This window comes from Solanum stenotomum, chromosome 5 (assembly GCF_019186545.1).
Source record: "Solanum stenotomum isolate F172 chromosome 5, ASM1918654v1, whole genome shotgun sequence".
NCBI classification, from domain to species: domain Eukaryota; kingdom Viridiplantae; phylum Streptophyta; class Magnoliopsida; order Solanales; family Solanaceae; genus Solanum; species Solanum stenotomum.
In genome coordinates this window covers 61,950,905-61,978,481 of record NC_064286.1, presented here as the reverse complement: position 1 = coordinate 61,978,481, position 27,577 = coordinate 61,950,905, and the positions used below count along the sequence as shown (strand labels likewise).

At 34.3% G+C, this 27,577-nt stretch overlaps 3 protein-coding genes across 11 annotated transcripts; 2 read left to right on the top strand and 1 right to left on the bottom strand.

Annotated features, from left to right (window-relative positions):
- The first annotated feature begins 5,626 nt into the window (after positions 1-5,626).
- LOC125864951 (uncharacterized) lies at positions 5,627-10,580 on the top strand. 4 transcript variants are annotated; one of them, XM_049545093.1, is made up of 4 exons: positions 5,627-5,733; positions 6,997-7,987; positions 9,236-9,510; positions 9,669-10,580. In XM_049545093.1, exons 2-4 carry the CDS (start codon positions 6,999-7,001, stop codon positions 10,421-10,423), a joined length of 2,019 nt encoding a protein of 672 aa, XP_049401050.1. In that variant the 5' UTR covers positions 5,627-5,733; positions 6,997-6,998; the 3' UTR covers positions 10,424-10,580. The 4 variants fall into 4 exon arrangements, with proteins under 4 accessions (XP_049401050.1, XP_049401051.1, XP_049401054.1 ...); XM_049545094.1 differs by having other exon boundaries at positions 6,961-7,987; XM_049545097.1 differs by having other exon boundaries at positions 5,652-5,733; positions 6,994-7,987.
- A 1,130-nt stretch (positions 10,581-11,710) lies between these two features.
- Positions 11,711-15,364, bottom strand: LOC125864836 (uncharacterized protein At5g41620). The gene is made up of 3 exons (XM_049544921.1): positions 14,565-15,364; positions 13,675-13,797; positions 11,711-13,437 (listed from the first exon to the last, which is right to left on the bottom strand). Exons 1-3 carry the CDS (start codon positions 15,039-15,041, stop codon positions 12,064-12,066), a joined length of 1,974 nt encoding a protein of 657 aa, XP_049400878.1. The 5' UTR covers positions 15,042-15,364; the 3' UTR covers positions 11,711-12,063.
- Positions 15,365-20,122: 4,758 nt separating this feature from the next.
- LOC125865753 (secoisolariciresinol dehydrogenase-like) lies at positions 20,123-27,224 on the top strand. 6 transcript variants are annotated; one of them, XM_049545986.1, is made up of 4 exons: positions 20,123-20,214; positions 21,845-21,947; positions 25,195-25,234; positions 26,191-27,224. In XM_049545986.1, the coding sequence occupies exons 2-4, from the start codon at positions 21,866-21,868 to the stop codon at positions 26,981-26,983; spliced, it is 915 nt and encodes a 304-aa protein (XP_049401943.1). In that variant the 5' UTR covers positions 20,123-20,214; positions 21,845-21,865; the 3' UTR covers positions 26,984-27,224. The 6 variants fall into 6 exon arrangements, with proteins under 6 accessions (XP_049401943.1, XP_049401947.1, XP_049401944.1 ...); XM_049545990.1 differs by lacking the exons at positions 20,123-20,214; positions 21,845-21,947 and adding an exon at positions 22,702-22,718; XM_049545987.1 differs by lacking the exons at positions 20,123-20,214; positions 21,845-21,947 and adding an exon at positions 24,516-24,627.
- The last annotated feature ends 353 nt before the right edge of the window (positions 27,225-27,577 follow it).

Below are 27,577 nucleotides of genomic sequence, written 5' to 3'. Positions count from 1 at the left end.
AAGCCATATTTAATTTCTTAATTTAGTCATCTAGCTCATTATATGTTCAGATAATTTAGCAACTAAGTATGGTACAATTAATTTTCTAATTACCATGCTTATATACTAATAACATGTGCCTAATCTAATCAGAAGACAGGTCAAATATTTATATCGACCATTAAAATAAGGACAAATTACTTAACTACACTCCTTTACTTACCTTAATATCCATTTATCCCTACTTATTTCAAAAATTTCAAAAATCCCTTATTTTACCTATGTATCCCGCATGTATCCCGTGCACACGCTATGTATCCCGCTATGTGGAATGTATCAAACGCTATGTATCCCGTGCACAACGCTATGTATCCCGCTGTGGAATGTATCAAACCTAATGTATCCCATACACAACGCTATGTATCCCGCTATGTGGAATGTATCAAACCTAATGTATCCCATGCACAACGCTATGTATCCCGCAAACATCATTTTTAAGGGATTTTTGGTAAATAAAAAACTAAAAGGAATAGGATGTTATTTAGTACTTATAATATGTGGTTCCTATAATTTATACTTAAAATAAAGTCATTTTAAATTTAGTTTAGCTCACGATAACGTGTACGCAGATAATGTAGCGTCTAAGTATTTACAATTAATTGTCAACTTAATTAATTACCATGACCATATATTAAATATTAATTAACATGTGTCTCGTCGATTATGAAGATAGATCTGAATTATTTCCAGATTATTAGATTAATGTTCGGTTACTTTGGGATTACAGAAGAATATTCCACTCTCATTCTAAAGTGTTGAACAATAATTAGAATAACATAACACAGCAACAATAATCATTGTTCTGTTACCACAAGAATGATGATAGGATGAATATAATCTCCCGCTTCTCTTAAATTAGGGTTACGGGCTCGTTAGTGGTGAAGTCAGAAATTTTGTTAAGGATGTCTAAGATTTAATATATATGTATGAAAAATAAGTTTTGACCGATATATTTTGTACAATTTTCTATATACATAATATAATTTTTTGACGAAGAGTGTTCAATTTGTTCAATTAATCAAATGGGGACCTTGTGAAGAAATGAATTTTTTTGTCCTTTTACAATAATACAATGATGAAAATGACCTTTTCAAATCTCTTATTATATAAATTAAAAAAAAATGGTAAAAAAGGCAGAAGTGTGAAGGATCATTCATCCAATTAACACTATATATTTTGGCATTAAATAGTTTATCGTATTTCACTATTTGTAAAAATTGAACTTTTATTCAGTATTCAAAATTTAAGAAATGTTTAAAACACTGGTTCAAAATACAACTCAACCAACTTATTCAAACGCTTATTAAAAAGTTTTATTATTATTATTATTATGAATTTCTACTCAAATATAATTTATGAGACTCTAGTTGGTCAAGTTTTGTTTGACTGCACCTTTTCATTTTGGCTATGAAAACCAAATATATAATTCTTGGTTGATATATTGTGATATTTTTCCTTGAGCAATATATAAGTCTTGATGAGTAGGACCACTATTTCCTTTTCATCATTTTCCCCATTTGAAGAAAATTGATTGAATTGGTCATCCTAACTATCTTTTAAATGTAACTTTCAATGAGGGGCAAAAGAAGGTAGTAATAATCATCACTACTAATAATTGGTGATTGTATACTCACTATTACTTAATAGATAAGTTGAACTCATTAATTGTGTAGTATTTCATTTCACATTTACGTGAGAATCAACTTTTTTAATAAAAAAATTCTCCATTTTAAAGTTTGAATTCGAAATCTTTAATTAAGTATGAAGACATGTCATTCAATCTGTCATATTATTTGAGAGTTGAAAGTGGTTCGTGTAGAAGAGTATTGAAGTAGTAGGTTGTGTTTGGTACAAAAGAAAATGTTTTCCTGTGTCTGGTTGGTGTCGGATGGTGGGTATGAGGACTATGAATGTGGAAGTGAAGATGAGGTGTGTTGGAGGGTGAGGAGAACACAATCGATACGTTGATATCGCTTGTATAGCTTATTTTCCCTACTTTCATTAAGGATCTCAATTTTCTCATTTTCATAAAGCTTGTTTTCCTAACGAAAATATTTTTCCAAATATTTGACCAATTAAATGGAAATTTCTTGACTTCGCACCAAACACACTAATGTCTCCTTCTTCTTCTTTTTGGGTAAAATAAACAAATACTTACCTATCAATCCTATGATCAAAAAGATAGTTATCATCTTGAAATTTCAAATTTTACAAGTAAAATTCAAGAATAACTCAAATAAGAGAATTGCTCGGATGGCAAGCCACCTTCACTCGAAAACAAAACAACAAAAACAAAGGGTAACTTAGGATTATGACTATTTTTCACAATATAACCAAATAAATGGCCGGTTGGCCTAGCTGCTATTTCTTAAAAACGTGCATTACGTCCTCCAAATATTGGGCCCCACTCAAGGCACCAATATGGGGGCCCACAAGATCAATGAGCACCGTCAGCTCCTCTATTAGGCCCACATTATTGGCCCATTCTCCATTCTCTCTTTGGGCTTTTCCTGTGTCCACATAAATTGCCTATCTACATATTTCCTCAACAATCATTTTCATCCTCTCTGACCTAGAGACAGAGCTAGGTGGAAGTTCGTGTGTTCAGATAAATCTATTAGTTTTTTCATAGATCTTGTATTTGTATTTGAAAATTAAATAAATAAATATATATATATATATTAACTTGTGAATTTCCTAATAATATTAATTGATAACTCAGTGATAAGGAAGGGGCATTATAAATACTTTTCACACTAGTGTTGTGAGTTCGATGTTGTTGTATTTCACGTTTTGAATTGGAAGGCAATCGTCTATCTAAATAAACACTTACTCATCGTTTCAATTTATGTGATGGTATTTGATCAGACATATAATCAAAGAATAAAATAAAGACTTTCAAAATTTATCGTCTAAAAGAGTGGTCCCTTACAATGCCCATGACGGCTACAGAGATGAAATTAATGGGTGCTCACAGTTTGCATGCCTCTTTTAAATGATAGTAACGTCCCCATCAAGTTGAAAACATTTTCTTTTTTAGTTTCTCATTCGGTATTCGACGATATATAAACAAGTTCAATTATTTCTCGATCAAGCATTGCATGTGTTGGATTCTAAAGGTGAATATGGCGTCATGCGGAAGCTTATAATTTGCAAATTATATGGTTGATAAATCGGACGATAAAAACTTATACTAAAAAATAATATTATTATATGAAAACTAATATAAAAAAAATATTATAAATTGTTGAGAGAATAAATCTCCCCATAAACTAAACTCTTAAACGTCTACATTGTGAAAGTTATTGTGTTGTTGATGTGAGAACATGGATCTTCATTTTATAGGAATCCAGATTTCCCTCAAAGGAAAGAATAAATCAAATATGGAAGAAAAATATATTTTCGTTTCATGAAAAGTAAAAACATTTATGGTAATGTTTTGTCTTTTCTTTTAGGAAAAAATAAACTTCAAATAAGAAAAGAAAATCAGGGCAAAAACCTAACAGCATGACCGTTTCAGAAAGCTTTTAACATGATTTTTTTCATATTCAAAACTCGAATCCAAGTAATTAGTAAATACAAGGGTCTTCAAGATGTCAAATTATATGCCGACTTTGGACTTTATCTTATATCATTCAAACATTATTGATGAATTGGACCGATCAGTCACCAACCAAAGTGGAAAAATTCAAAAGAAAAACATCAAAATGACATGTTACAATATTCTTTGTATGCCTAACTTTGAATGGAAAAAAAAAAAAGAGTTCAACAAAAGATGGCTATTTACTACAAAAATGTTTCACATATCACTTCAATCTAGATGCTCCTTCCATTTTAACTTGTTTCAAAAGCATTTGACATCATTTTATATATTTATAACGTTTTCATGATTTCAAATGCTACGTACTCAAGTTTCAAACATTGATGTGAAAAACTAACTTTTCTTTTGTTATTATTATGAACTTGATATATATTCCTTCCGTCTTAAAATAGTTGTCATGTTTCGTTTTTTAAGAGTCAATTTGATTAGTATTTGAAACTAAATTAGATTAGATTAATTCATTATTTTAAAACTAAAATTTGGATGATAATTTTTTTTTACAAAAAGTATTGTAAGTTTGCAATTTTCTTCATTGTGAAATGACAAAAGAATATCTTAAAATATTGATCAAAGGTTAGATAATTAATTTCACTCTCGAAAAGTGAAACATGACAACTATTATTGAAAAGCAGGGATTATACGAATTACTAATTAGATTACCATATTAAATTCTATGCCTGACCAAATAAAAGATAAAACGACTAATATTCTTCTGATAGTAAAAATATTTGAAAGCAATTATCGAGGGTTGTGTTGGAATAAATGATAGTTCTCCGTCTTTAATCTGAGGTCTCAATTTCAATCTGTGGTTATGAAGTCACCTTGATAGTTGCATCGATGCTCATGCTGGAGATCGGATGGAAAAACTATCTCATTTACAATTTTACAGAAAACCAATTTCGTAAATTAATGTAACTGGTCACATTATTACGTTAATTACTCGCATCAGTTAAGAAGTTGTGCATTTAATGACAACAATCTGAATTGTATCTGTGATACAAATGCGCTAGAAATCTTTTATAAAAAAAGAAAAAGAAAAAGAAAAAAGAGTAGCTATGTTATGTAGATAACAAAAGTCTCGTTGAACGATATAATGAGCAACTTTCACATATAGCAAACACAAAATTCATATTTGTATGCTATTAGCAAACTTTGCATAATTGTGTTCCATAGCAAACATAAATATGTATATTTCGCTATACATATACAAAAGAAAGCAGTTGTATAATCTGCTTTGGTATACATATACAAAAAGATCAATTGTATAAAGTGAGAGAGGCGAGTGAGCTAGCGAGATCTGGGAGAGTGGTGAGTGAGATCTGGGAGAGTGGCGAGTGAGATCTGGGAGAGGAGAGAGAGGAGAACGAAAATATATGTATATATACAATTTTCACGCATTTTATACATTTGCGTTTTTGTATAAAGTGAGAGAGAGAAGTGAGAGAGCGAGATCTGGGAGAGTGGCGAGTGAGATCTAGGAGAGGGGAGAGAGGGGAACGAAAATATATGTATATATACAATTTTCTCTCGCTTTATACAAACACAAACGCATTTTATACATTTTGCGATTTTTGTATAAAGTGAGAGAGGCGAGATCTGGGAGAGTGGTGAGCGAGATCTGAGAGAGGGGAGAGTGGGGAACGAAAATATATGTATATATACAATTTTCTCTCGCTTTATACAAACACAAACACACTTTATACACTTGCTTTTGTATAAAAAACGAGAGAGGCGAGGGAGAGAACAAGAGTGGCGAGCGAGATTCACCAGGAGAGATTTTAAATAGCAATAGTTTGCTATGGGGTACAATTAAATCAAACTATATTTATAGCATTTAATTTGAATTAATAGTTTGCTATTATATACAATTTTCCCTATAATATACACATATACTATAGTCTTTTATGAAATTTTCTCAAAAAATAAAATAGTTGGGCCTATTGGAAGAAATGGCTTGTGGATCTCAAATTGTACCAGGCCCAAGTTACAAATGGGCTCCAAATGATCCAAATCCCCCAATTTCAGTTTCTTCGGCTACATTGCCATCACTGCCCTGAGCTGTGAACTCCGTCTGCCGGCGACGAAACTCAGTTGTAAGTTCCTTCTAGTTTTTATTATATGATTCTTCTTACTTGCATATATGATTTGTTTTAGCTTATCAATTTGATAATGGCTCCAAAGTTGTTGTGTACTAAAGGGATGCAAGTATAACAAATAAATTTAAACGGAGGAAGGAATAAACAACGCTCCTCCCTGTAAGGATTTCGGAACCCAAATACAATCGTTGAGTGAACTGTATCTTTGTTGTGTTAGTTGAATTAAGCGCTCAAATGATTTTATTCCAAACGTTATAAACCTAAGCAATTGAAAAATTGAATTGGAAAGGTTTTGTTAAAATTCAAATCAGTCCATTGACACAGACCCTTGGATTAAGCTTGCAGCTTATTATGTAAGAGAATTCGATCAATAGTGTTAAATAACAACTAAGTACCACTTGGATGTTGGAGAAATCGATTGTTAGTAATTGTTGAGGGTATTAGTATAGTTCGTTAATTTTTTGCGACATATGCAAGCATACAAGGTTAATAAAGCATTATAATTCAAACAAAATGGAAGCTCATTGTAAAGGTCAGTGAGATGTTTTTCTTTTTTTATTTTGGGTATATCTTGCTTCTTTCTTTTAACTACTGAAGAATCATGTGTGAAGATGAAAATAAGTACTTAAAGTTGTGTGTCTTAAACCTCTGAAACCATATATGCTGGAAATTTTGTAGTTTCTGCAGCTGTGAAGTTTTCCTCATCTTGTCTGCAATCATTTTAGCAAGGATTTTTGAATAAGGGAAACATTTGTAATTTCCCATTTTCATAATTTGGTCCTGAACAACAGGAAAAGACACCTCTTTTTCTGCTTGGTGAATGACTGAGTAAGTGAGTATTCTCCTTCTGGGCGTTTCTCTTATCAGGTTGAACATTGTCAAAACCTTTCTTATTTTCCCCTCTGTCTGAGGTTTAGACTCGTATGAGGCAGTATGAAGTGGTTTGAGCTGCTTGTCTTTGTTAAAATGTATCCTTATTTCCGAAAGATAGCAAAAATGAAGCATGTATTGTATTATCACTTGTGCTAAATTAGAAAAAAATATATTTTTCTGCGCATTCTAAGAAATCAGAAAGCATTTTTTACTGCTCTCTTTTTGATGTATCTCTTTGTTCATTTTTATGTACCTTTTCCATCCCTTCATTTTCTTCTGCTAGAGTCAAGTTTGGTTTTTATATAATTTTTAGATTAGCTGATTATGTTTTAATACGGGACTTCTGCACAGCTCTAATATTCAGGTCCTGCTAATTTTTGTTAGTAGTGATGGATCGACAAACTCCTGATTATGCAGCTGCTATGGCGTTTGCTCAACAGCAGCACCAAGCAGCTAACACTCAACAGCAACAACAGTTTGGTTTTCATCCCCAACATCAACAATTTCCTCCTTCAATTCATGGTCCTCCATTTCTAGGCCCGCATTCTTCTCTTCAACAGTTCCCTTACCCTCGCCCTATGCAGCAACCACAACTCCATCCGCATACACCCCCTCCACATCTTCTTCATCTTCAACAGCAACAACAGCCACCTCCTGCTTTTCCACCACACATGCCTCCTCACCTTGTTTCATCACCTTTTTTCAATCCGTATGATTCTCCCCCACCTCCGTCTCCTCCACCATCTGATCCTGAACTCCAAAAGCGTATTGATAAATTAATTGAATATGCTGTCAAGAATGGTCCTGAGTTTGAAGCCATGATCCGTGAAAAGCAGCAAGACAATCCTGCTTACAGTTTCCTCTTTGGTGGTGAAGGTCATTACTACTATCGCTATAAGCTTTGGATGTCTACTCGCCCCCCTGGTGGGGCCTTCAATCCTCCTTTCCCATCCTCTTCTTTGCCTATGATGCATCCACCAAATCCTATGATGAGTCCGTCACCCTTAACTCCATATAATGCCTCCAATGCTTCTGCTGCAATGTTAGGTCCATCCCATTTGCATCGACCCCCTTTCCCACCATTTTATGATCAACATCATTCTCAGCCTTTTAGCCGAGCAGATTATGAACATTCATATGGGCCTTTCAAAGGTCTATCTAGGCCTCTTCCATCAGATGTAGAGATGGAGCTTAGTAATGTCATAAATAATCTTACTGGTACGAAAGAGTCAATTAAAGGTGCCAAGAGTTGGTTTATGCAGAGATCTCCATTTGTACCTGCTTTGGCTGAGGCGCTCAGGGACAGGGTGTTTTCCATAGATGATTCGGAGAGGCAACTGCATATAGTCTATCTTGCCAATGACATCTTATTTGATAGGTAACATTTGATATCTTGGTGCTTAGTGATTTACTGCTAACTCCTAGATATATTAACTCTTGAATTCTCCTTCACTTTTTGTCTATGCTTTCCTTTTTCTTTTTAAATTTCTTCAATTGCAAAATATTTCTTATTGCTTCTTTGGTGCCTGTTATTGACTTTTTCATATTAGCCAAGATAAATCAAGTTTGTTTTGTAAATTGTAATAAGAAGAAGACACTCTGAAATTACTCTTGATTGTCAAGATGCATAGGGACCATCACAGATTCTTGTGGGCTAATTCTTGTGATTAATGCCTTGCGTTGTACCAACCTATAAATCTCTTTGCCATTTTTTGAATAATATTTTTAACAAAAACCTAACGGAAGTAGTACAATAGAGTGGAGAGTGTACACTGGTGTTTAGGATGAAATGCTTGGTCTTTGCTTGTAGAAATTTGTTACTGCTGGTTGGATATTGGTCCAAAGGTGGTAGCATGGGCAGTTAGGGTTCACTAGGTGGTAGAAATTTTGCTAAGATTTGTAATTTGATGTCAACAAGAACTAATGAACTCTGAGTAGACGTGATCCAGTTTGAAGGTAGAGATATCATTGGTAGTGGTGGGCACACGTAAGAATCATTATGAGGAAGTAGCCTACCGACATCACTTTTTTTTATGATGAGTAGCCTATATGCATCATTTATTTTGATGTATTCAGTGTTCACTGGTTTTGGAGCACAATTTACTTTTGCCGCTCTGAACTGTTCTCTTTAGGTATAGAAGATTGGGTGTTGTTCGAAGAAAACCATATCGTTTTGTAGGTTTTCAACTTTTTGGTATGCTTCTTGTATACGTGTGCTTTTTGCCCAAGTAGTATATTGAATTAATAAAACAAAGAGTATCAGAAAGGGTAAATTAGCCTGGTCAATGCTGGACACCTAAAGGTCAAGAGTTCGAGACTTAGTTCACTAATTTTTTTTTATCAAAAAAAAAAAGGGTAAATTAGCCTGGTCACAATTTTTTACGTTAATGATAAAGTATATTAAAAGAATGTTACAAAGAAATCAAAATAAGGAAAATAAACATAATATCATAAAAATCACTAGGGAGATCAGTGCTACAAAGCCAAACCTGATGGGAGGTCTCTAAAAATATTCCTACATTTTTTTTTACTTTGTCAAGAAAACTATTTGGCTTAATACACTTGATCCTCTCACTATCTTAATGATACTCAACCGTATTCTCATTTTATTTTCTGAATTGTGCAGCTTGCAGCGACGAATCAATCCTCCGGAGCTTGACAATGAGGCACTTGCTTTTAAGCCTGTTTTGGGTCCCATGCTTGCGAGGATATACCACAACCCTCAAAACAAGGAAGAAAATCAATCTCGGCTTCAAAAAATTCTACAGTTTTGGGGTACGAAGGAAGTTTATGATCAGGATACTATTCGTGCACTTGAAAATGAGATGATAGGTGGACACCCTGCAAATTTTTCTGTTCCTCCAAAGGAATTAATCACACCAGATACTTCTGCTGCTGCAGGTAATTGTTTGCCTTTATAGCTGGAGCCGGGAGTACCAAGATGTGGAATATCGAAGATTCATAAAAATAAAAAAAGAACATTCTGCTGCATTGTTAGTTGCAAATGTGAAAATATACTCTTATTTGTATTTCTTACGGTTTTGTTTATGGTTTCCTAGGATTAATGCACCAGGCGGCAAATCAGAGTACTTTTCAGTGGAAGCCTGACCAGCAAAGTTTAGCAAATCTAGCTGATCAAGGCAAACAAGTTCCTCTTATACCATCTGTTGCACCACAGCAGTTTCATGCGGGTGCTGTTCCGCCTACTGGATTTCCTGGGTTAATGCCTATACCATCTTCTGTTCCACCAGCAAATCTACAACCGGCAGCTCATCTGACACCAGCATCAATTGCAAATATAGGTGAAAAAGTACCTCCATACCCCTTGTTCCCTCCTGGTCTTATTCCTGGTATGGTCAGGAAGATGCAGATTGGTAGTGGGGTGCCTTACTCTCCCATGAGCCCCTTGGATATTCCCACCGTCATACCACCCTCGACTGTGTCAGAATCTGAAATTCTTGAAAGGGTGTCTAAATTTTTTAGAGATATTGGAGAAGTTAATCCATCAGAAGGACCTATTAAACAATCTGAATCAGCCAACGATTATGATGACTATGAGAGAGACTCTCCTGTCCGGAAGGGAGGAGCTTGCATTCCTCCACCTCTAAACCTTCAAGTTGATCCAGAAACTGGGACTTATCCTGATGGAAGTATTCCGCAGAAACCTGGATCAAATAGCTCTGGACGATTAGGACTTGGAGCCACAGCCAATCCAAACGAACCAAATCAATATGATGATGTTTACACTTCTTACAGGAAAGATAGAAGCACCAATTATCATACATCAATGAGTGCAAGAACTGCTACGAGATGATTTAGGCGATAATGTTAAGACTAATCCGTTTCCCTTTGATCTACTGTTGAGTGGACTAAGACTGTATCTAGTCTATTTTGTTGTAAATTGAGATGAATATTGAATGACATCGCCGCATGTGACAAAATGAGAGCTCTACCAGTCTTTCTTTACTAAATAACTAGCAATGGTATTTGTCCAATTGATCTTTCAGATGTTTTTTTTTCCTCCTATCTTTTTCTGTGGATGCTATTGAAATGTTTTACATGGATGGTATATTGTCATTCCTCCTTGAGCTAAGAGGGTCTTATCGGAAACATCCTCTTTACCTTTGAGGTAGGGGCATGGTTGCGTGCACTATACCCTTTCCAGATCCTATTTTGTGGGACTACACTGAGTAAGTTGTAGTATATTGCCACTCAATGTGTTAATATAACTTCCATATTTGGTTGAAGTTCATGTTGAGATGTGATGGCGGGTTAATGAATTGACCAATAAAAAGAAAATTCAGATATTATGTGACTCATTTTATTTTTAAAATTAATTAAATTGACTTGGAACACCAAACACAATAAGTTACTTGGTCTAAAAATCTTTCATAATCTGAAGGTAAGTTGCACAAATTAATGTATATTAATAAATGAATTGCTATCTGTATCAAGGTTGTTATTATTGCACACATACTATCTTGTTCATCGATTTTATTATTACATCTTGTTTTCTTTGCTTCCAACTATAGTATTATCAATTATGTGTTGTTCTTAATGTTCTCGTCTGCATTACTGTATTTCCCTTTCCACATGTGATTTTATTGTGCCTTACTTGAGCCGAGTATCTATCATAAACTTCTCTACCATCACAAAGTAGGGGTAAAGCTGCGTACACTCCCGAAATCCACTTGTGGAATAACATCATGTATGTTGTTGCAGTAAATAATTTATACCTGAAGTTTACACCAAAATAACAGTGAAGGTCTCAAATTAAATACCGTTTGGCTAATAAAGCTCATATATATATATATTTATTTATTTTTATTTTATAATCGAGAAATCCATTTGTGACCCGCCCTTTGGACCAATCACAGCCTTCTAAACTCGGTGGATAATGGGCCCGCCCCTCTACCCTTCTCCACTTAAATACCCAACTTCGCTTTGCATGGTGTGAGGCTTGAACCTACAACCTAGGCCACAAATCCTTCACCTTTTGCCTCTTGAGCTAGGCCGTGAGGGCCTAATAAAGCTCAAATATGATGCACAATTTATAAAGGCACATGTTTTTTTTTTAATCTAACAAGGGAAAAGTAGAAGAGAAATTGTATACAAGAGTGAAAAGAATTATAGTAGTAGCTGGGAACTTTTTACACAGTGAGCAGTTTGCTAAAATCAGCACAACTTTCTACAGGGATTTCGACTAATTCAAACACGCCTTAACAAAAAGGAGTCATGTAACGAAAAACTGGCAGAAGAAAACAATTGAAAATGACATCTGAAGTGTAATCAACAAGATGTTAACCTCTTTTAGACATGTGAAAATATATCGCGCAATCTTGGTTTGAACTGTTAAGTGAACAGATAACTTAGGCCTTAGTGGAACCAGTTTAGCAAGTTCCAACAATTAGAAGGCCCCTTCTCCTTGACAAGATCACGCGTATTCAAACAATCTCACCGTCTTGATCTTCTGACACTTTGGCCTTCTCCTAGCCTTGATTTTGTGGCACTCCCCTGAATAATGCTCGATTTTTCCTGAATTGTACCACAGGGATCTCTAGAAGGCCAAGGTTGCTCCCACTGTCGGATGGGGCTGGAAATGTCTTTGCAAGATCCTGTCCCGGAACTAGCTAATAAATGATCCTTAAGGCCCTTCACTGCTTTAAGTCTCTGTGCTTCATCCAGATAACTATATCGTTGGCCTAGTTTCTCGAGTTCATGAAGTCTTTCCCTGTCTAATCCATCTCCTGAGGTTGGAAGATTTGCAGCTTGATTGACATACTCGACAACTCCACCAGAAATGCTCCTTTGAATGGGAGTGCTTCTTCTGGGCTGCCCAGCGATGGAGTTTCTTGCTCTTCTTTCATCAACTGAAATTCGTTTTGACTCACGAACTACATTAGATGGATAAGCCCAATTGTAGCTCTTATTGGAATTGTCCATGTTTAGTTCAATTGAATGAAGATCACTTTCTGCTGAGTCTTCCCCGCAGTCTGCAACATTCTCCACTTCTCCATCATTGTCTTTTTCTATACTCAAGGATGCCGTATCTTCATTATTTCTGAAATTTAGGGAACCATTTCTCTTACCTTTGGTCTTTTTCTTCCCCAGGAATCCTTCAAGCTGCTTCCTTAGCTTGTCAATAGCAGAATTTTTCTCCTCGAAATGATTCTTGGCCTCTGAGAGTTTCACGTGAGCCCTTTCCTCACGCAATCTGTCAGCTAACTGGAGCATCTCTCTTTCCTGTTCAATCTCTTCTTGAACTTTTGCAGATTCCCTCTTCATCTCTTCTGCTTCAGCTCTGTCTTCACCGATATCTCTAGCTAATTCATCACATACCTGTTCCATTACTTCTCTGGCTCTTTTCTCACTTTCAAGCTCTTTCACTGCCTTCACGAATGATGCTTTTGAATCCGATAACTCTTTGCCAAGTTTTTTGTTCAAGCTCTCAAATCTCCGCCTAAGCTTTCTCTCTACCTCAAGTTCATTTGCAACGGACGCAATTGCAGCCTCAACTGCCTGTTGCCCTTTATTCTTCCAAGATGCTTTCTCTTCAGCAAAGCATTTAAGGAGGTAATTAATCTCATTTTGATCCGAGCGCTGGTCTTGAATAAGCTGGTTCACCTGCAGGCGGGCCCTTTCTAGCTCAGTGTGTAACGCAGAGACAAGTGAAGTGCTAGATGAAGGTTGATCAGCATGTGCCCAAATTCGATTGATTATTTTCAGAAGCTCTTTGGATGTTGTCAAAGCATTACTAACATCCTTCAGACGGTTGCCAAAACCAGTCACTGATCCCCGTGGAGTCTGGGCACGAGATCTGGTCTCAAGCTGCATTACAGAGTTATATCAAGGATCACTCTTTTTTAGCAACAATAAGCATTCACAGCCAGTCAATGCATTTCAAATCTACCCTTTTAACCTAAACGTTGATTTCCATTTTTACTTGCACAAACACGAAGAAAGAGAGAGTGTGACATAATACCAAAAGTAAATATGAACTAAATTGCATGCAAATGAGGTATAAAGAACAAGAAAATTGATCAACAGGAAGGAATTGGTTGCCACCTCCATAAAACTGGCACTGCTTAAAGAATCTAACATTCCAACATTATGGTCCGTAGTCCTTGGTCTACGGGAAGTTGTTGATGATCTCTTCTGATAGCTTCCTGTTCCAGACCGATCCATCCTCTGCACAATCAATGAAAATATGGATTACTAACAACAAACTTAAGTAACTAAGATCGCCCAACTTGTCATCATGCATCGAGAAGACGAGGAGGTACACCCCAACACGTGGAGAACAAATAAAAACATATCATAATCTTTGCAAACTGTTTCTCAAGACAGAGTCTTCGTAAAGCCAGTAATAACAAGACAAACATTACTGTTAAGGCATAAAGCTGTTTATGTCAAATAAACTATTTCATCAACCATACAGCAAGTTCATTCTACAAATCCATTTCTTTTTCCTCTCTGTAGGATGGAACAAAATAATTAGCAGGACATGTAAGAGGATGAAAAATGTCATTTTCACTATATCTCCACCTTACAAGTTACAACAACCATATATTAGTATTTGTGATTACCTAACTAAACTAATATTTGAGAATTGACTAATACAAACATCATTTTCTCTGGATTTCTAACAACCACAGGAAACTAATCAAACTGAATTCAGCAAAATATAGTTTCCACATCAAGATACAACACTTTGGCAAAAACAAATAGAGCGGAAGGGTCAAAACCAATCCATTTTTTCGAGTTTCATACCTAAACTATCAGGTGTGGGAGTTTCCTACCTCAACTATAAATTGAGTTATGGTGATATTTCAAGGCGTTTTTTTGATAAATAGTTGGTGATAGTTCACGTATGAAACTCGGAAAACCAGGATACTTTAGATATGTTTATGATCATTATACTAACATATTCCAAAAGAGTGAGCCCAGTAGCTCACCTCAGAAACCGGGCTATGAGATGGATCACACAAATGAGGAGGCAAAGAGCCCGAAACAGAGCCCGAACTCATATGACCAGCCCGAATTTTCTCCTTCTTCATCATCATCTTCTTCTTTTTCTCCAAGTCTTCCTCAGTCATTCTTGGTGAAGGCATTTCATTCATTTCCCACAATGTAGCAGCAAGTTTTCTAGCTGAAACTGGCTGTGATATCCCACCACCAAGGGACTGTTTGGGTGACTCAACAACGTTTCTCAATGGAGTAGCTCTCCAACTTGGTACTGGTGTATTGGATCTAGACCCTCTAAGCCCAAGCCCAAGCCCAAGCCCGAGTCCGTTTCTTGATTTCCCAACTAAAATAGCCCGTTTAAATCTGTAGTTATACACTTTTGATGATGCAGATGAAGAAGATGAACAACCCCTTTTCCGGATCTTGGGTATTAAACCCTCCACCATAGCCTGATTCTGCCTTGGCATTATCAATTCCCCTTCCCAAAAATTACCCCTCTAGTACGATCTAAAGTGAAATACATACAAAAAAACTGCTAGATTTTGATATTTTTGAACTGGGGTTTCAAGATCTTGATCAGAAAACTTCAAGAAACTGAAAAAGATTGGATTTTTCAACTTGGGTATTGAAAAAGATTGAATTTTTTTTCACTTAGAAGTGATAATGACATTCAAAATGGGAAAGAGTAAAGAAGGGACAAAGTGGTAAGGGAGACAAAATTGTGTTTGCTAATACTTTTGATATGATTTTGATTTGAAATGATAATGCATATAGAGAATAGCAATTAGGAAAGTTTTTTATTGACAGCTTGACTTTTGATTACAAATCTTTATACATTTTTGTAACGAATACTACATGATAGCCATAAGTGTACCCATAGGAAAGATTTGATTAGTATCAACTACCGTCGTTGCGGAGGAATAAGTATTTATTTATCTATAAATTTAACATAAATTAAAATTAATCGAGCCTCGATACCGATGAAAAAGAAGACTGGAAGAAAAAGAGAGTTCACTGTGCATGTGAGTCTAAGAACGTGCAAGGGAATTATTGGTATTTGCTACCATCACAATATTCTGAATTCTGATACAGTAGCTTTTTTGCTGCTGTGACTAAAAGAAGAATGTTTTATTTTTTTTTCTTCTCTTTATTTTTGGTTTTTTTTTTTTATCTGTGATGATCTTCACTGTACTACTGATGTTTGCCTTTGTCTCCTCCTTACCTGTTTCCTCCTCAATGGCTGCTGTGCTCTGCTGTGCTATGATGTCATATTTTTTAACTTAGAAGTTCGAACTTCACGCAAATTGTTATTTTTATCTCTGAACTATCGACAGTCCTAAAAATATCATTCTATTTGACTAACGAAATTAAAATATACCCCTTATCTGCCACGTGACATAGTAAGTGTACCCCTATCTCAAACTCTTGTAGGAACATGTGACTCTTAATAAAAAGTCGAGAGAAGTGTTGAAAACACTTCTAAACTTGGCGAGATTTTAGGAGTGTTAGTGTATGACACTCATGTTGTAAGATCGGGGATGCATTTCAGTTCAGTTAGTTGAGTAAAAGCAATGAAACTAATCATTTGCGCCGAGTTAAATAATGTTTTCAATACTTATCTTTTTTTTTGTTTCCCGCTCAATTTCATATAGATAATCGACTCATTCGAATTCACATATTATAGAGTTTATGTTTTCAGGTAGGTTTTCGATATGATTTTTTTATACTCAAAATTTAAATCTTAGACTTCTGGTTAAAAATGGAGAACGCTTTTAAGGTGCTTTGATGATCAGTTGTTTTTTGTTGTCATTTTGTATGTCTTTCTACATTTTTTTTCTTATTAAAGAATGTTGTCCATTTATTCCATTATTGGTTGCACTTTAAATAGTTGAAAATTCTTTTGTTGGTGGAATTATTGCTTATTGGTAGCTATCTCATTTCTAAAGTTGTTCAAATACCATGTGTTTTTCTTTTTTTGTTCTTAATTATTTTTACCTAGTACCTCCTTGTTGTTTGTTTCTTTTGGCATTTTCCAAGTAGTTTTCATTAATTTGTTTATGGGAAATGGGCCTGATATATTCTTTCGCTTTGTCATTAAAAGCTGATACACTCCTTGTTATAAAAATGACTCATATATATCATTGTCGTTATACAAATATTTTATATATACCTTACCATTACGAAAGAAGCTCACATATACCCTTCATCTAAAGGGAAAAGAGTCTGATATACTCTTCATCTAATTTTGAATGTCAATCTGTTTGACTAAGCTTTAAAAAACGAACATGTTTAGTTAAGTTATTGATAAACAAAATAAGTATTTTTGAATAATAACAAAACTTATTTTCATCATTCAAGTAGAAGTTGAATTTTTTTTTATTAAACTATTACTCTCTCTTAATTTTTATTTTTTTTAAATAATAATAATAATTTGGACAATTTGATCACACCATGACAAGTAAGATTGAAATGTGGTCAAAGGGTGACCTACTTATAATATGAAATGAAATTACAATTCATTACTTTATCAAAAAAGTTATAAGCTTGACCAACTACAGCCTAACGATGGTGTAGAAAAGTGGAAGAAAAAAAAAGATAAGTGGGATTTGAATAATGATAATGACCAAGAAAGATTCGATGAATTTAAAATGTGGTAAAAAATCATTCTTGATTTGTTCTCGATCTCCACTATGACAACAATAACCGATATCTTAATAGTTCAATAGTAGGTTTATTAATCGAATGTATTATATTAAAAATAATTTTTAACAGTAATTAATTAATGATAATAGTTTAATTATCGATAAATATGTATTTTTAGCGGTAATTAACACTTTTGTAAAGGTCTCTAAGGACTATAAGCTATAGCAACATTAGATCCAATGACAATTAACTAATGCCGATAAAAATTTTAAGTCTTTTTCAATCTTTATTCATTACCGCTAAAAAAAAAATTGTTGTAGTGACGGATACCTCAAAATTGAACCAAATTGATTAGTGCGTTAGGCAATACGATACGTTAAGTATTTCGTGTAAGCAGATTTTTTTAAAAAAACTATAAAGATTTTGCAATATAAACCTCTTTCAATCCCCTATTCATGAAATACCAAAGAAAAGAAAAGGAAAAAGAAAATTAAATCATCTAAAAATTATGTTAATACTTCTTTATTATGCTTTTATATATATATATTACCGTATATATGAGCCAACAACAAAAAGGACTAACACTGCAGTACTTAATTGTACAATATGTTATGTGAGTTGTACTATTTATATTTTATCCACATTTACCTTTATTTTACCTTATCAATAAATAGGAATCAATTCTTATAGTGTTAGGAGAACCATATTTATAGAAAATGGATTTAACTATCATCTTTATTTTCCCAAATTATTTTTTGAATGAGTGTCAACTATCACATGTCTAATATTGATATCAATGACTTAGGTTTAATTAATTGAGGGATACAACAATAATTTATGTAGAGTGGGAAAAAAGGCAATTAATTGAGGGTCATAACAATAATCAATGGTGGCTATTTTTCCAAAGAAATTGGCTACAATTGCAATTCAAAATTAGGCTATATATAAGCCAACAACAAAAAGGACTAACACTGCAGTACTTAATTGTACTATATGCTATGTGAGTTGTACTATTTATATTTTATCTTTATTTTACCTTATCAATATTTAGGAATCAATTCTTATAGTGTTAGGAGAACCATATTTATAGAAAAGAGATTTAACTATCATCTTTATTTCCCCAAATTATTTCTTGAATGAGTGTCAACGGTCACATGTCTAATAATGATATCAATGAGTTAGGTTTGTGGAGTGGGAAAATAGGCAATTAATTGAGGGATATAACAATAATCAATGATGGCTATTTTCCAAAGAATTGATTCCTTATCAATATTTAGAAATCAATTCTTACAGTGTTAGGAGAACCATATTTATAGAAAGGAGATTTAACTATCATCTTTATTTCCCCAAATTATTTCTTGAATGAGTGTCAACGGTCACATGTCTAATGATATCAATGAGTTAGGTTTAATTAATTGAGGGTTATAACAATAATTTATGTGGAGTGGGAAAATAGGCAATTAATTGAGGGATATAACAATAATCAATGATGGCTATTTTCCAAAGAAATTGGCTGCAATTGCAATTCAAAAAAAGGGAAAAAAAAAACTAACAATTCAAGACTCCAAAAATCAGCTAATCCATGCGTGATACAGAGGCAAGCATATGGATTGTGCTTCTTCACCCTACATTTAAGTCATCCAAACTCATCCAATGACTATATATATATATATATGACATTTTTGAGGCCAATTGAGCTTATATGACAATAATTTGAAAATGCATTAATTTGTTCGGTTGAAATTTGTAATGATCCCTGATTCTCTGTTATGCCTTCCTCTTCAGGTGGATGATTATGTGAGGGACTAAATACAAATGGAGAAAGCAATATGAAATACAAATGGAAAAAGCTAGAGTGGTATTTAACTGCTCTATCAGAGTCACTTTCTTTTCATGAGTTTAGACGAAGACTTTCCTCCTGAATTCTATTTTAGTTTACTTTTTTTGAACGGTACAAATGTACCGCTGAAGAAGCACCAACATCCATGTGAAAAAAATCTGCTTGAAAAAATGAAAGCTAAATTACTGTTAGCAGTTGCAAGATCAAGAGATATTTTTTAGGATCTATCATTAATATTTTTACCATTGTTAGTAGTGTAATTCTCAACTAAAAAATGTGTGAAATTACAATTTTGGTCTGATGACAAAGATTTTGTTTTTGGTTAATTCTCAAAATTACAATTGTTGATGATTCTTTTCTATGTAGTGAGTTTTTATGAAATCAATGTGTTATATCAATTGTTGAAACATTTGAGTGTAGTTATTTTGGTTGACAGACAAACCTAACTACGCACCAACTATATCTTTTTGATGGTATTAATGCATTGTTAATTTAATGCTAAAAATTTAAGGTAATATATATCGTTTGGTCTATTTTTAAAAAAATAATAAATATTGCATATTTGAACACATTTTAAATCAAATTGTTGGACTTAGGCCCCGTGCATTGCACAGGCATCACTTTTCTTAAACAAAAATGTGTAAATAATATATATAACAATAAAATAATAGTAATAATTATGCCTACACAAATAAATTAGGGTCAGTTATTTGAATTTCACGATTTTTTTCTATTGTGATATATTTTTTTATATTTGGTGTAATTATTTAAGGTGCAAGTGCCACTCCTACTTATTTTAGTCTATATTTTTGTTGTTTGATATTGCTTTTCATGTTATAATTTTTAAAATTTGATTAGATTTTTCTAATGTTTTTAGCTAAATCTTTAGTTTTCAAAGTTCTTGTTAAATTTAAAAGACACATTTGTTAAATTGTTGATAAAAACCAAAAAACAAAAAGTGCTCAACTTTGACAAACTTAAGAGATCAAAATGCTCGAAAATATACTTAAGAGACTATTTTAAACTTTCCCATACACTGTATCAGCTCAAATTCACTCCCGCCGGCGTTACCGCCGGCACCGGCTTCTTATCTACGCCCAACATTGGGCCTCATCAAGCCCGCGCAAGGGCCCGAAAGGATTACCTTAAAGGACGGGGTAAGAACTTTTATTTTCTTCGTTATACAGTTTGTTGAATTTGTGCATTTTACACTTATCTCTGAATGTCTTTGTTTCCATTTCCAGTTTATTGCATTATTTTCATATTGTTTTTCTGGTTCACTTCATACTTTAAGCTAGCATTTAGCCATAGATTTTGGTAGAAGTTTTCGAAATTTTATCTTCAAATATCCGGTTGGCCATGAAATTTGATCTTCAAATATTTTCAAGTTCAGACCAGTTTTTGGACTTCCACTCACAAAAGTTCAATTTTTCCCAAGTAAAATGAATGTTGAAGTACAACTTCAAAAACTAGAGCTGAGGATCTATCGAAAACAGTATCGGTCTTCCTACACTCTAACCTCTCGTACCCCACTTTGTGGGACTAAAATTGGGTATGTTGTTGTTCTTTACAACTTTAAAAACTCAATTTTTTCGAATTTCAACTTCAAAATCTATGGCCAAAAGGGAGCTTTTTTATTCATAGAGAAGGAATCAAGTTTGCCTTTTTATGCAAATGCAGTTTTTGTAAGTTTTATTTTTCACCTCTATTGTCTTATATTCCTTTTGTTGGGGGAGTGAGAGTAGAGATTTTTAAAAAAATTCCTTATTTATAAAAAGTAGTAAGGCTTATTCTTGTAATAATTGTTATAATAGATAATGTGGGAGAATCCAAATAAATAAATATAAAAAGAAAGAGAACATGTTGCTGTTAGGAGGAATTTTATCCCAAGTTTTTGCCAGTTGCTGCAAATCATTTAGCCAGTCAATTAACAGAGAAGCAAAAGAATAAAACACTAAAATCAGATTCAACAACAACAACATACTCAGTGTAATCCCACAAGTGGGGTCTGGCGAAATAGAGTGTAGGTAGAACTTACCCCTATCTCGTGGAGGTAGAGATGCTGTTTCTGAAAAAATTAAAATCAGATAAGTAAATTAAATAATAGAAAAGAAGTATTTGGTCGCTTCTGTTGGTTGCAGATGCAAGTGCACTACTTCATGAAATTGATTAAGATGGTTGAAAAGACGAAAACAGAGAGTTTCCTTAGGATGTCTCCTTCATAAACACCATATTGTTGCTTGTGCAACCCGGGGAAGTTGGCTAGAGTTCTCCATTTCCTACCCGGGGAAGCTAGCGATGAGTATTCCATTTTCTTACCTTACTGGCATTTTCATGTAAAGCCTTAAGCTTTGAGCTTCTTGATGAGTTACTACGCCACCTCCCCCTCGATTAGCAAGATAGATGTGATGCTAAGATGCTTTTGAGGTCTCCCGTGAATGCCATAGCTTACTAGTTTTGTATCTTAATGACTCAGACAATTCAGAGAAACAGATGTGTTATAAAAATTTGATACGATGAACTTTGTGCAACTTCCTGACAATGTCCAAGCAGCTTTGCTGTTTTGCAAAATTGTGCATCAAATAGTCAGGACCAATTACAATCGTATTATATTCCACCGTGATGCTACGATTTTACCTACTAAAAGCAAATTTGTTAACAAGTTAAGGTGAGTAGGTAGCTGGGCATCCATATGCCTCAGCAACAGGATATTTTATCTTGACAATATGAGCAATTTTGATATTGTTGTTAATGCCAATTGTATAACTTGGTGAATTTTCATTTCAGTAGGTTGTAACTTCAAAGTTCATGAACAAATGGTCTCGGTTTTGTGCTACGTTATGGTGGCACCAAAGCCAACAACTAGCCTGTTCACTGCCAGCTTTGAAAGGTAAATTTATGAATTTATTCTATGCTGAAGTGTCTAAGAAAGTTCCTTTTTGGTCATCTCCAGTGCATATACATACATTTGAGACTGTATATATATATAAATATCTTCCTATTGTATCTGCTTCAACTAAGACTCGTTCTGATGCATAAATTGAAAATAATAATTGTGAAGCAACGAAACAAAAGTGCATAATATGACCTACAGACTTGGAGACTCCCCGAATCCATGAAAGTGAGCTAAATCTGAAACAAAAAAACACGAAAATCTGCAAAAAACCGAAAGAAAAATTTACGAATTTTTGTTCCTCTGAACAGCAAATGTACAAGTGTAGTGTACCTTTATCAGAAGGATTGTGAGAGGAGAGATGGAGGATGAGCAATCAAGAACAGAAACTCTTATAGATGTTTTAGTTAAGTAGAAGTTATTAATATTTTTACTCTACCCTCTCCCGACTCCACTTGTGGGATTTCACTAGGTATGTTGTTGTTGTGTTGCTACTCTTCTCCCAAGTCCCTATCTACTAATTTGAAGGAGTTATGCTTTGATTCAAATATGTCAGTCAATGCAGAGATATTCATTTGCTACAACACAAATAGTTTAAGAAAGTTTAGATTGAAGCAAACAAATGACAAATATGTTGTCCTTTTCCTTTTGTTTCCTTTGACCACTATTGTGGAGCTTTACCGAAGTCCACGTCTAACTACCACTTGTGTGGAGCATTTCTGGTGGTGGAAGAATTTGCTACCATAGTTTCCCTGCCAAAAGAAAGGGGTAATTCTACTCACTGCCAGTGTGTCCTTTGTATTTTAGTGGATGGACCTCAATTTTACAGGACCTGAAAGCACAGAGTTAGTGGATGCTGAGATGTTTCGTATAAAATGTGTAAGGGAATTGAGTTGTACAACATCTCACATCCACTATATAAAAGCATTTCAAAAGGGTTAAAAAGGTGTTGAAATACTCCACTTGTTTAGACTCTTCATATTAAACGTGTGGGGGAGTATTCAGGTATATAAAAAATCTCACATCAGCCATATAAGATTTAGAATCCCTTACTAAGATTTTGAAATACCTCACTTGTTTATATTTTTAATTGAATAATTTTTCAATGGGGCAATGGGGAATTAGAGTCAGTTTCATCTCCTGAGGAGAGTATATAGGTTATCTTAGAGTAGCTTAATTATTGCTATCAACTTGTTAGTTTATTACACAAATAAATTCTGTACAGTTACAATGTGGTCATTGCTATTGCCTAATCAGTGTATTAACCTAACTTTTTACCTAACCTATAGGTATAGGTCAGTTATAACAGCTAATTTTTTTCTTCTTTTTAAGTCCTAATTTCATCTTCGACATCTTCGATGTTTGGTTAAATAAATATAGATGAAGTTTTTGCCTTGCATCAATTCAGAATTCTTCCTGCCCCTCTCAAATCTTTCAAGATATTAAGGTTCATTTTTTTTTTTCATTTTAGGTTCTAAATTCTTTTTTCCAGAATGCATCTTGTGAAATCGATCATTGATCCAATTTGAGTACCTCTGCACGATAGATCTCAAGTTAATGTAGCATTCAGTTCTCCACTATTTTTTTTTTTGAGAAGGCCTCCACTATTTTCAGCTCGATAAAATTTATAGGTTGCTTGTAATATATTTTTTCATCATTTAATCATTCTTAATTAGTTGACTCTGAATTTGAACTATACAAGTTGGAACTATTGACTCTCTTCTTATTTTCCTATTTTTATTGTTGATGCTGCTTTGACTTTATGCTGATTCTAAATTTCACTATGGTTTTGAGAAGTTCGTTGTTAAATATAGGAAGAAAGGTAATTTATTGGTGTCTAACATCTTCTTTTCACCTTTACTTTAAGGGTGATTAGTTTTGACAATATTTTATTGAGTTTAAATTTTATACACCGTCAGCCTAATAGTGTTGATGCATAAAACTTATACTCTATTTTGTTTACTATTGTGGGTCCCAGGAGTGTAGCTACGCTCAAGTTCGGTTGTCCAATTCTTCGTCGGGAAAAATACCATATATACAAGTAAAATGATTAAATAATATATTTTGGACACTTTTAACACAACAAACTATTATAGCCTAGTGGTTTTAGACACTTGGAATGAGGTAGTGCTTGTGTGTTTGAATCTCACTAGTAGCAAATTTCAAAAAGAGGTTTGTTGTTGTATCTTTTCAATTCAAGATTGCCTTTGGTGGTGTTAGTCGTTAGGTTTATAATATAACAAAAAGAGGTTTGTCTAGTATGAGTGTTTCGTAAAGCTTCCTTCTAGCCTGTCAAAAACGGTGGGGTCTCGTGTTTCTTTGAAAAAGATATTCGATGATGACATGTTTGTTGTTTTTTTGTATGGATTTTCATTCTTAAGATTGTTCATTGTATTATCTCTACTAATGGTATTAGTTAATGAATAAGACATTTGACCAAAAACAAATATGGATAAGTCTTGATCCTTTGTATTAAAATATTGTTGTGGGGTTCATTCAAACTAAGAAAAACTTGTTTTCTTTATTAGTATTGATCAAGGACCTAAAACCTTCTAAATAGCTTCAGTCTATAAAACGCGTAGATAAGTCACAAAGTGTTTATAAGCTTACCTGAACACTCTCAATGTTTGCTCTAAGGCACCAAAACTACAACGACATACCCAATATAGTTCCACAGGTTGAGAGACTGTCTCCGATAGATCCTTGGTTCAAAGAAACTCTAAGAAACCAAAAGTTTTTCTTTCTTACTTTTGTTTATGCACCTTATATTTTTATATTTAGTTATTGCCAGTATCTTCACTGTGTCTGTTGCATATTTTTGAATTGAACTAAGAGTTAAGGTAATTCCGATCTTCCCAAGAAAAAAATAGGATATTATGCTGACCTCATTGACAGAAGTTAAAGAAAGAAAGGACTAATGGAGTTGAAACATCATTACCCTTATGAATAAGTAAGTTGAAATGACACCAAGAGGAGAAATAAATGTAAATAGTTTTTTTTTTTTGCATTATTAATTCATGTATTCCATAGAGATAAAGACACAGGTTTTCTTATTCCAAATTTTGTCTGCACTTTCTTACTTCCTTATGCATATATTCTATCAGTGCAGGCTGTCTAAAAAGCTCAGCAAAAAAGACAGCTGTGTAGAGTCTCCTTGTATATATCAATATTTGCTTCTTCAGTGTAGACGGCATTTTCTTCACATTTCTCCTCCTAAATCAAGTTTGTTGTGTTTTTTTCCCAGTTATGGCTTCTGCTTCATTCCTTTCAACAATCGGCAAAAGGTATGTATAAGAAAGCTTTCTCTAGATATAACATCATATGTTAACTATTGATGAAATTCGATTTTCTTTTTATTCGTGTAAGACATTCTTTCGGGAAACCATCCTTAATTATTTCGTGTACTTATTTCAAGAAGCTTGTGGCAGTGTGTCATGAACCAGCCTGGATACGATAATTTACTATATGATGGTTAATTCTGGAAACAATTATGACGATGTTTGTTAGTTCCATCCAACATATAATTCTTTAATTTGTTTATCTTTCGAAAAGATCCATTGATATCAATATCTCTTGTTGCCATCACATGTTCTGCTGAAAAATGTTATAAGAAGTTTCAAGCAAAGGGAATAAGATCTTGCTCTCATCCAAATTTTAAATAGACTTGTCAATACTAATACTTGTACTCTTTTTTAGGGTTCAAACCCCACAATCAACAAAAAAAATTCTCTAGTTTTTTTTTATAAAAAAAGCACACTCTTTAGGTAAACTGATTTTTTCTGTGATTATCATAAGTATTTTTTAAATACTTTATATTATAGGAAGTAGGATTATAGATTCTTCGACTATCATATACTGTTGTAACCGCGTAGTTTCATATTCTTCAATGTGTTTATTTGGCTATCAGTTGCTCTATTTTGCTTTGTACTTTGATATTTTGCTGTCTATCTTTTTCTTGCTACTCTTCTCCATATAAGTTCTCTTTTTTTGAGTCCAAGGGTCTATCAGAAACAACCTCTCTAGCTACCCCACAAAGGTGGGGTGAGGTCTGTATACATCTACCCTCCCCATGCCCTATTTGTGGGATTTATATTGTTGTTTGTATTATAGGAAGTTAGATGTATTCACCTTAAAATTTAAGAAACAAGGAGAAAATTCATTTGGAGATTAGATGTTCTTTCTAAAGCGAAAAATGTTATGAAATTAAGACCACTATAACTTCCATTTTTTGTATATGAAGGCTAGAGGGGAAAGTAGCAATTGTAACCGGAGGAGCTAGTGGTATCGGTGAAGCAATTGCAAAGCTCTTCTCTGAACATGGAGCCAAAGTGGTCATTGCCGATGTCCAAGATGAACTCGGCAACTCAGTCATCAACACCCTCGGAGGCTCATCCAACTCCATTTACATCCACTGCGACGTCACAAACGAAGACCACGTCCAAGAAGCTGTCGACAGAACCATCGCCACATTTGGAAAACTCGACATCATGATCTGCAATGCTGGCATATGCGACGAGACCAAGTCAAGAATCATAGACAACACGAAAGCAGATTTCGAACGAGTCCTTAGCATCAACGTAACAGGAGTTTTCTTGAGCATGAAGCATGCCGCTCGCGTCATGGTCCCGACGCGTAGCGGCTGCATCATCTCCACCGCTAGTGTAAGCTCCACGGTCGGAGCTGCAGCATCCCATGCATACTGCAGCTCCAAACACGCCGTGTTGGGGCTCACCAAGAACCTAGCGGTGGAGCTAGGACAATTCGGTATACGTGTGAATTGCTTGTCACCATACGGGATGGTCACGCCAATGGCGACAAAGGTCATTGGGCTTGAAAATGAAGAACTTGAGAATGCGATGAGCGCGGTTGGGAACCTTAAAGGAGCTACTCTGAAGGTGGATGATGTTGCAAAAGCAGCATTGTTCTTAGCAAGTGATGATGCCCAGTATATCAGTGGACACAATCTTTTCATTGATGGGGGATTCACTGTGTGTAATCCAGGACTAGGCATGTTCAAGTATCCAGAATCTTAATATATGGGATTTCATTTAATCATTTTTATATAAATAATGTTGTATAACAACAGCAACAACATTATATTCTGTGTAATCTGACAAGTGGAGTTTGGGGAGACTATGATGCACTGTGTACGCTGACCTTACTCCTACATCTGTGGGATATATAAAGAGGCCGTTTCTGATAGATTTTTGTTATTATGGAAATACCAAGTTATGATTTTAGAATTGATGATATCCATCATTACCTTTTACATAATGCAGCTCACACGATGTCTTTCATTATATTGGATTTTTTCAATACGCGATTTGTATATTGTATTTAAAGGTAAATTGTTTCTAAAATATAGAAAGATGAGCTTCTTTTTGTGACAAACCAAACAAGAAAGTGTGTCGTGTAAATTTGAATGAATTTTATACTTGGACATTTTCCAACAAATTCCATAGTAAATCCAGCCCAAGAGCTTGGGCTTACTAGTATTGACGGTCCATTTTGGAGATCTACATTGTCGTTCATATAAGGTTCATAAGAAAATATTAAGACGTCAGTATGATAGTCATTATTTAAAGTAAACTTGACTAGCGCACATAACCTTAACATGTTTTTTACTC

Coding starts and splice junctions, on each gene's coding strand:
- LOC125864951 (XM_049545093.1), top strand. CDS start 6,999: ATGGATCGACAAACTCCTGATTATGCAGCTGCTATGGCGTTTGCTCAA. Junction 7,988..9,235: donor AATGACATCTTATTTGATAG/GTAACATTTGAT, acceptor TGAATTGTGCAG/CTTGCAGCGACGAATCAATC. Junction 9,511..9,668: donor AGATACTTCTGCTGCTGCAG/GTAATTGTTTGC, acceptor ATGGTTTCCTAG/GATTAATGCACCAGGCGGCA.
- LOC125864836 (XM_049544921.1), bottom strand. CDS start 15,041: ATGCCAAGGCAGAATCAGGCTATGGTGGAGGGTTTAATACCCAAGATC. Junction 13,798..14,564: donor CTCATAGCCCGGTTTCTGAG/GTGAGCTACTGG, acceptor TTGATTGTGCAG/AGGATGGATCGGTCTGGAAC. Junction 13,438..13,674: donor GCAGTGCCAGTTTTATGGAG/GTGGCAACCAAT, acceptor TCTGTAATGCAG/CTTGAGACCAGATCTCGTGC.
- LOC125865753 (XM_049545985.1), top strand. CDS start 24,968: ATGTATTCCATAGAGATAAAGACACAGGTTTTCTTATTCCAAATTTTG. Junction 25,107..25,194: donor CAGCTGTGTAGAGTCTCCTT/GTATATATCAAT, acceptor TTTTTTTCCCAG/TTATGGCTTCTGCTTCATTC. Junction 25,235..26,190: donor CTTTCAACAATCGGCAAAAG/GTATGTATAAGA, acceptor TTGTATATGAAG/GCTAGAGGGGAAAGTAGCAA.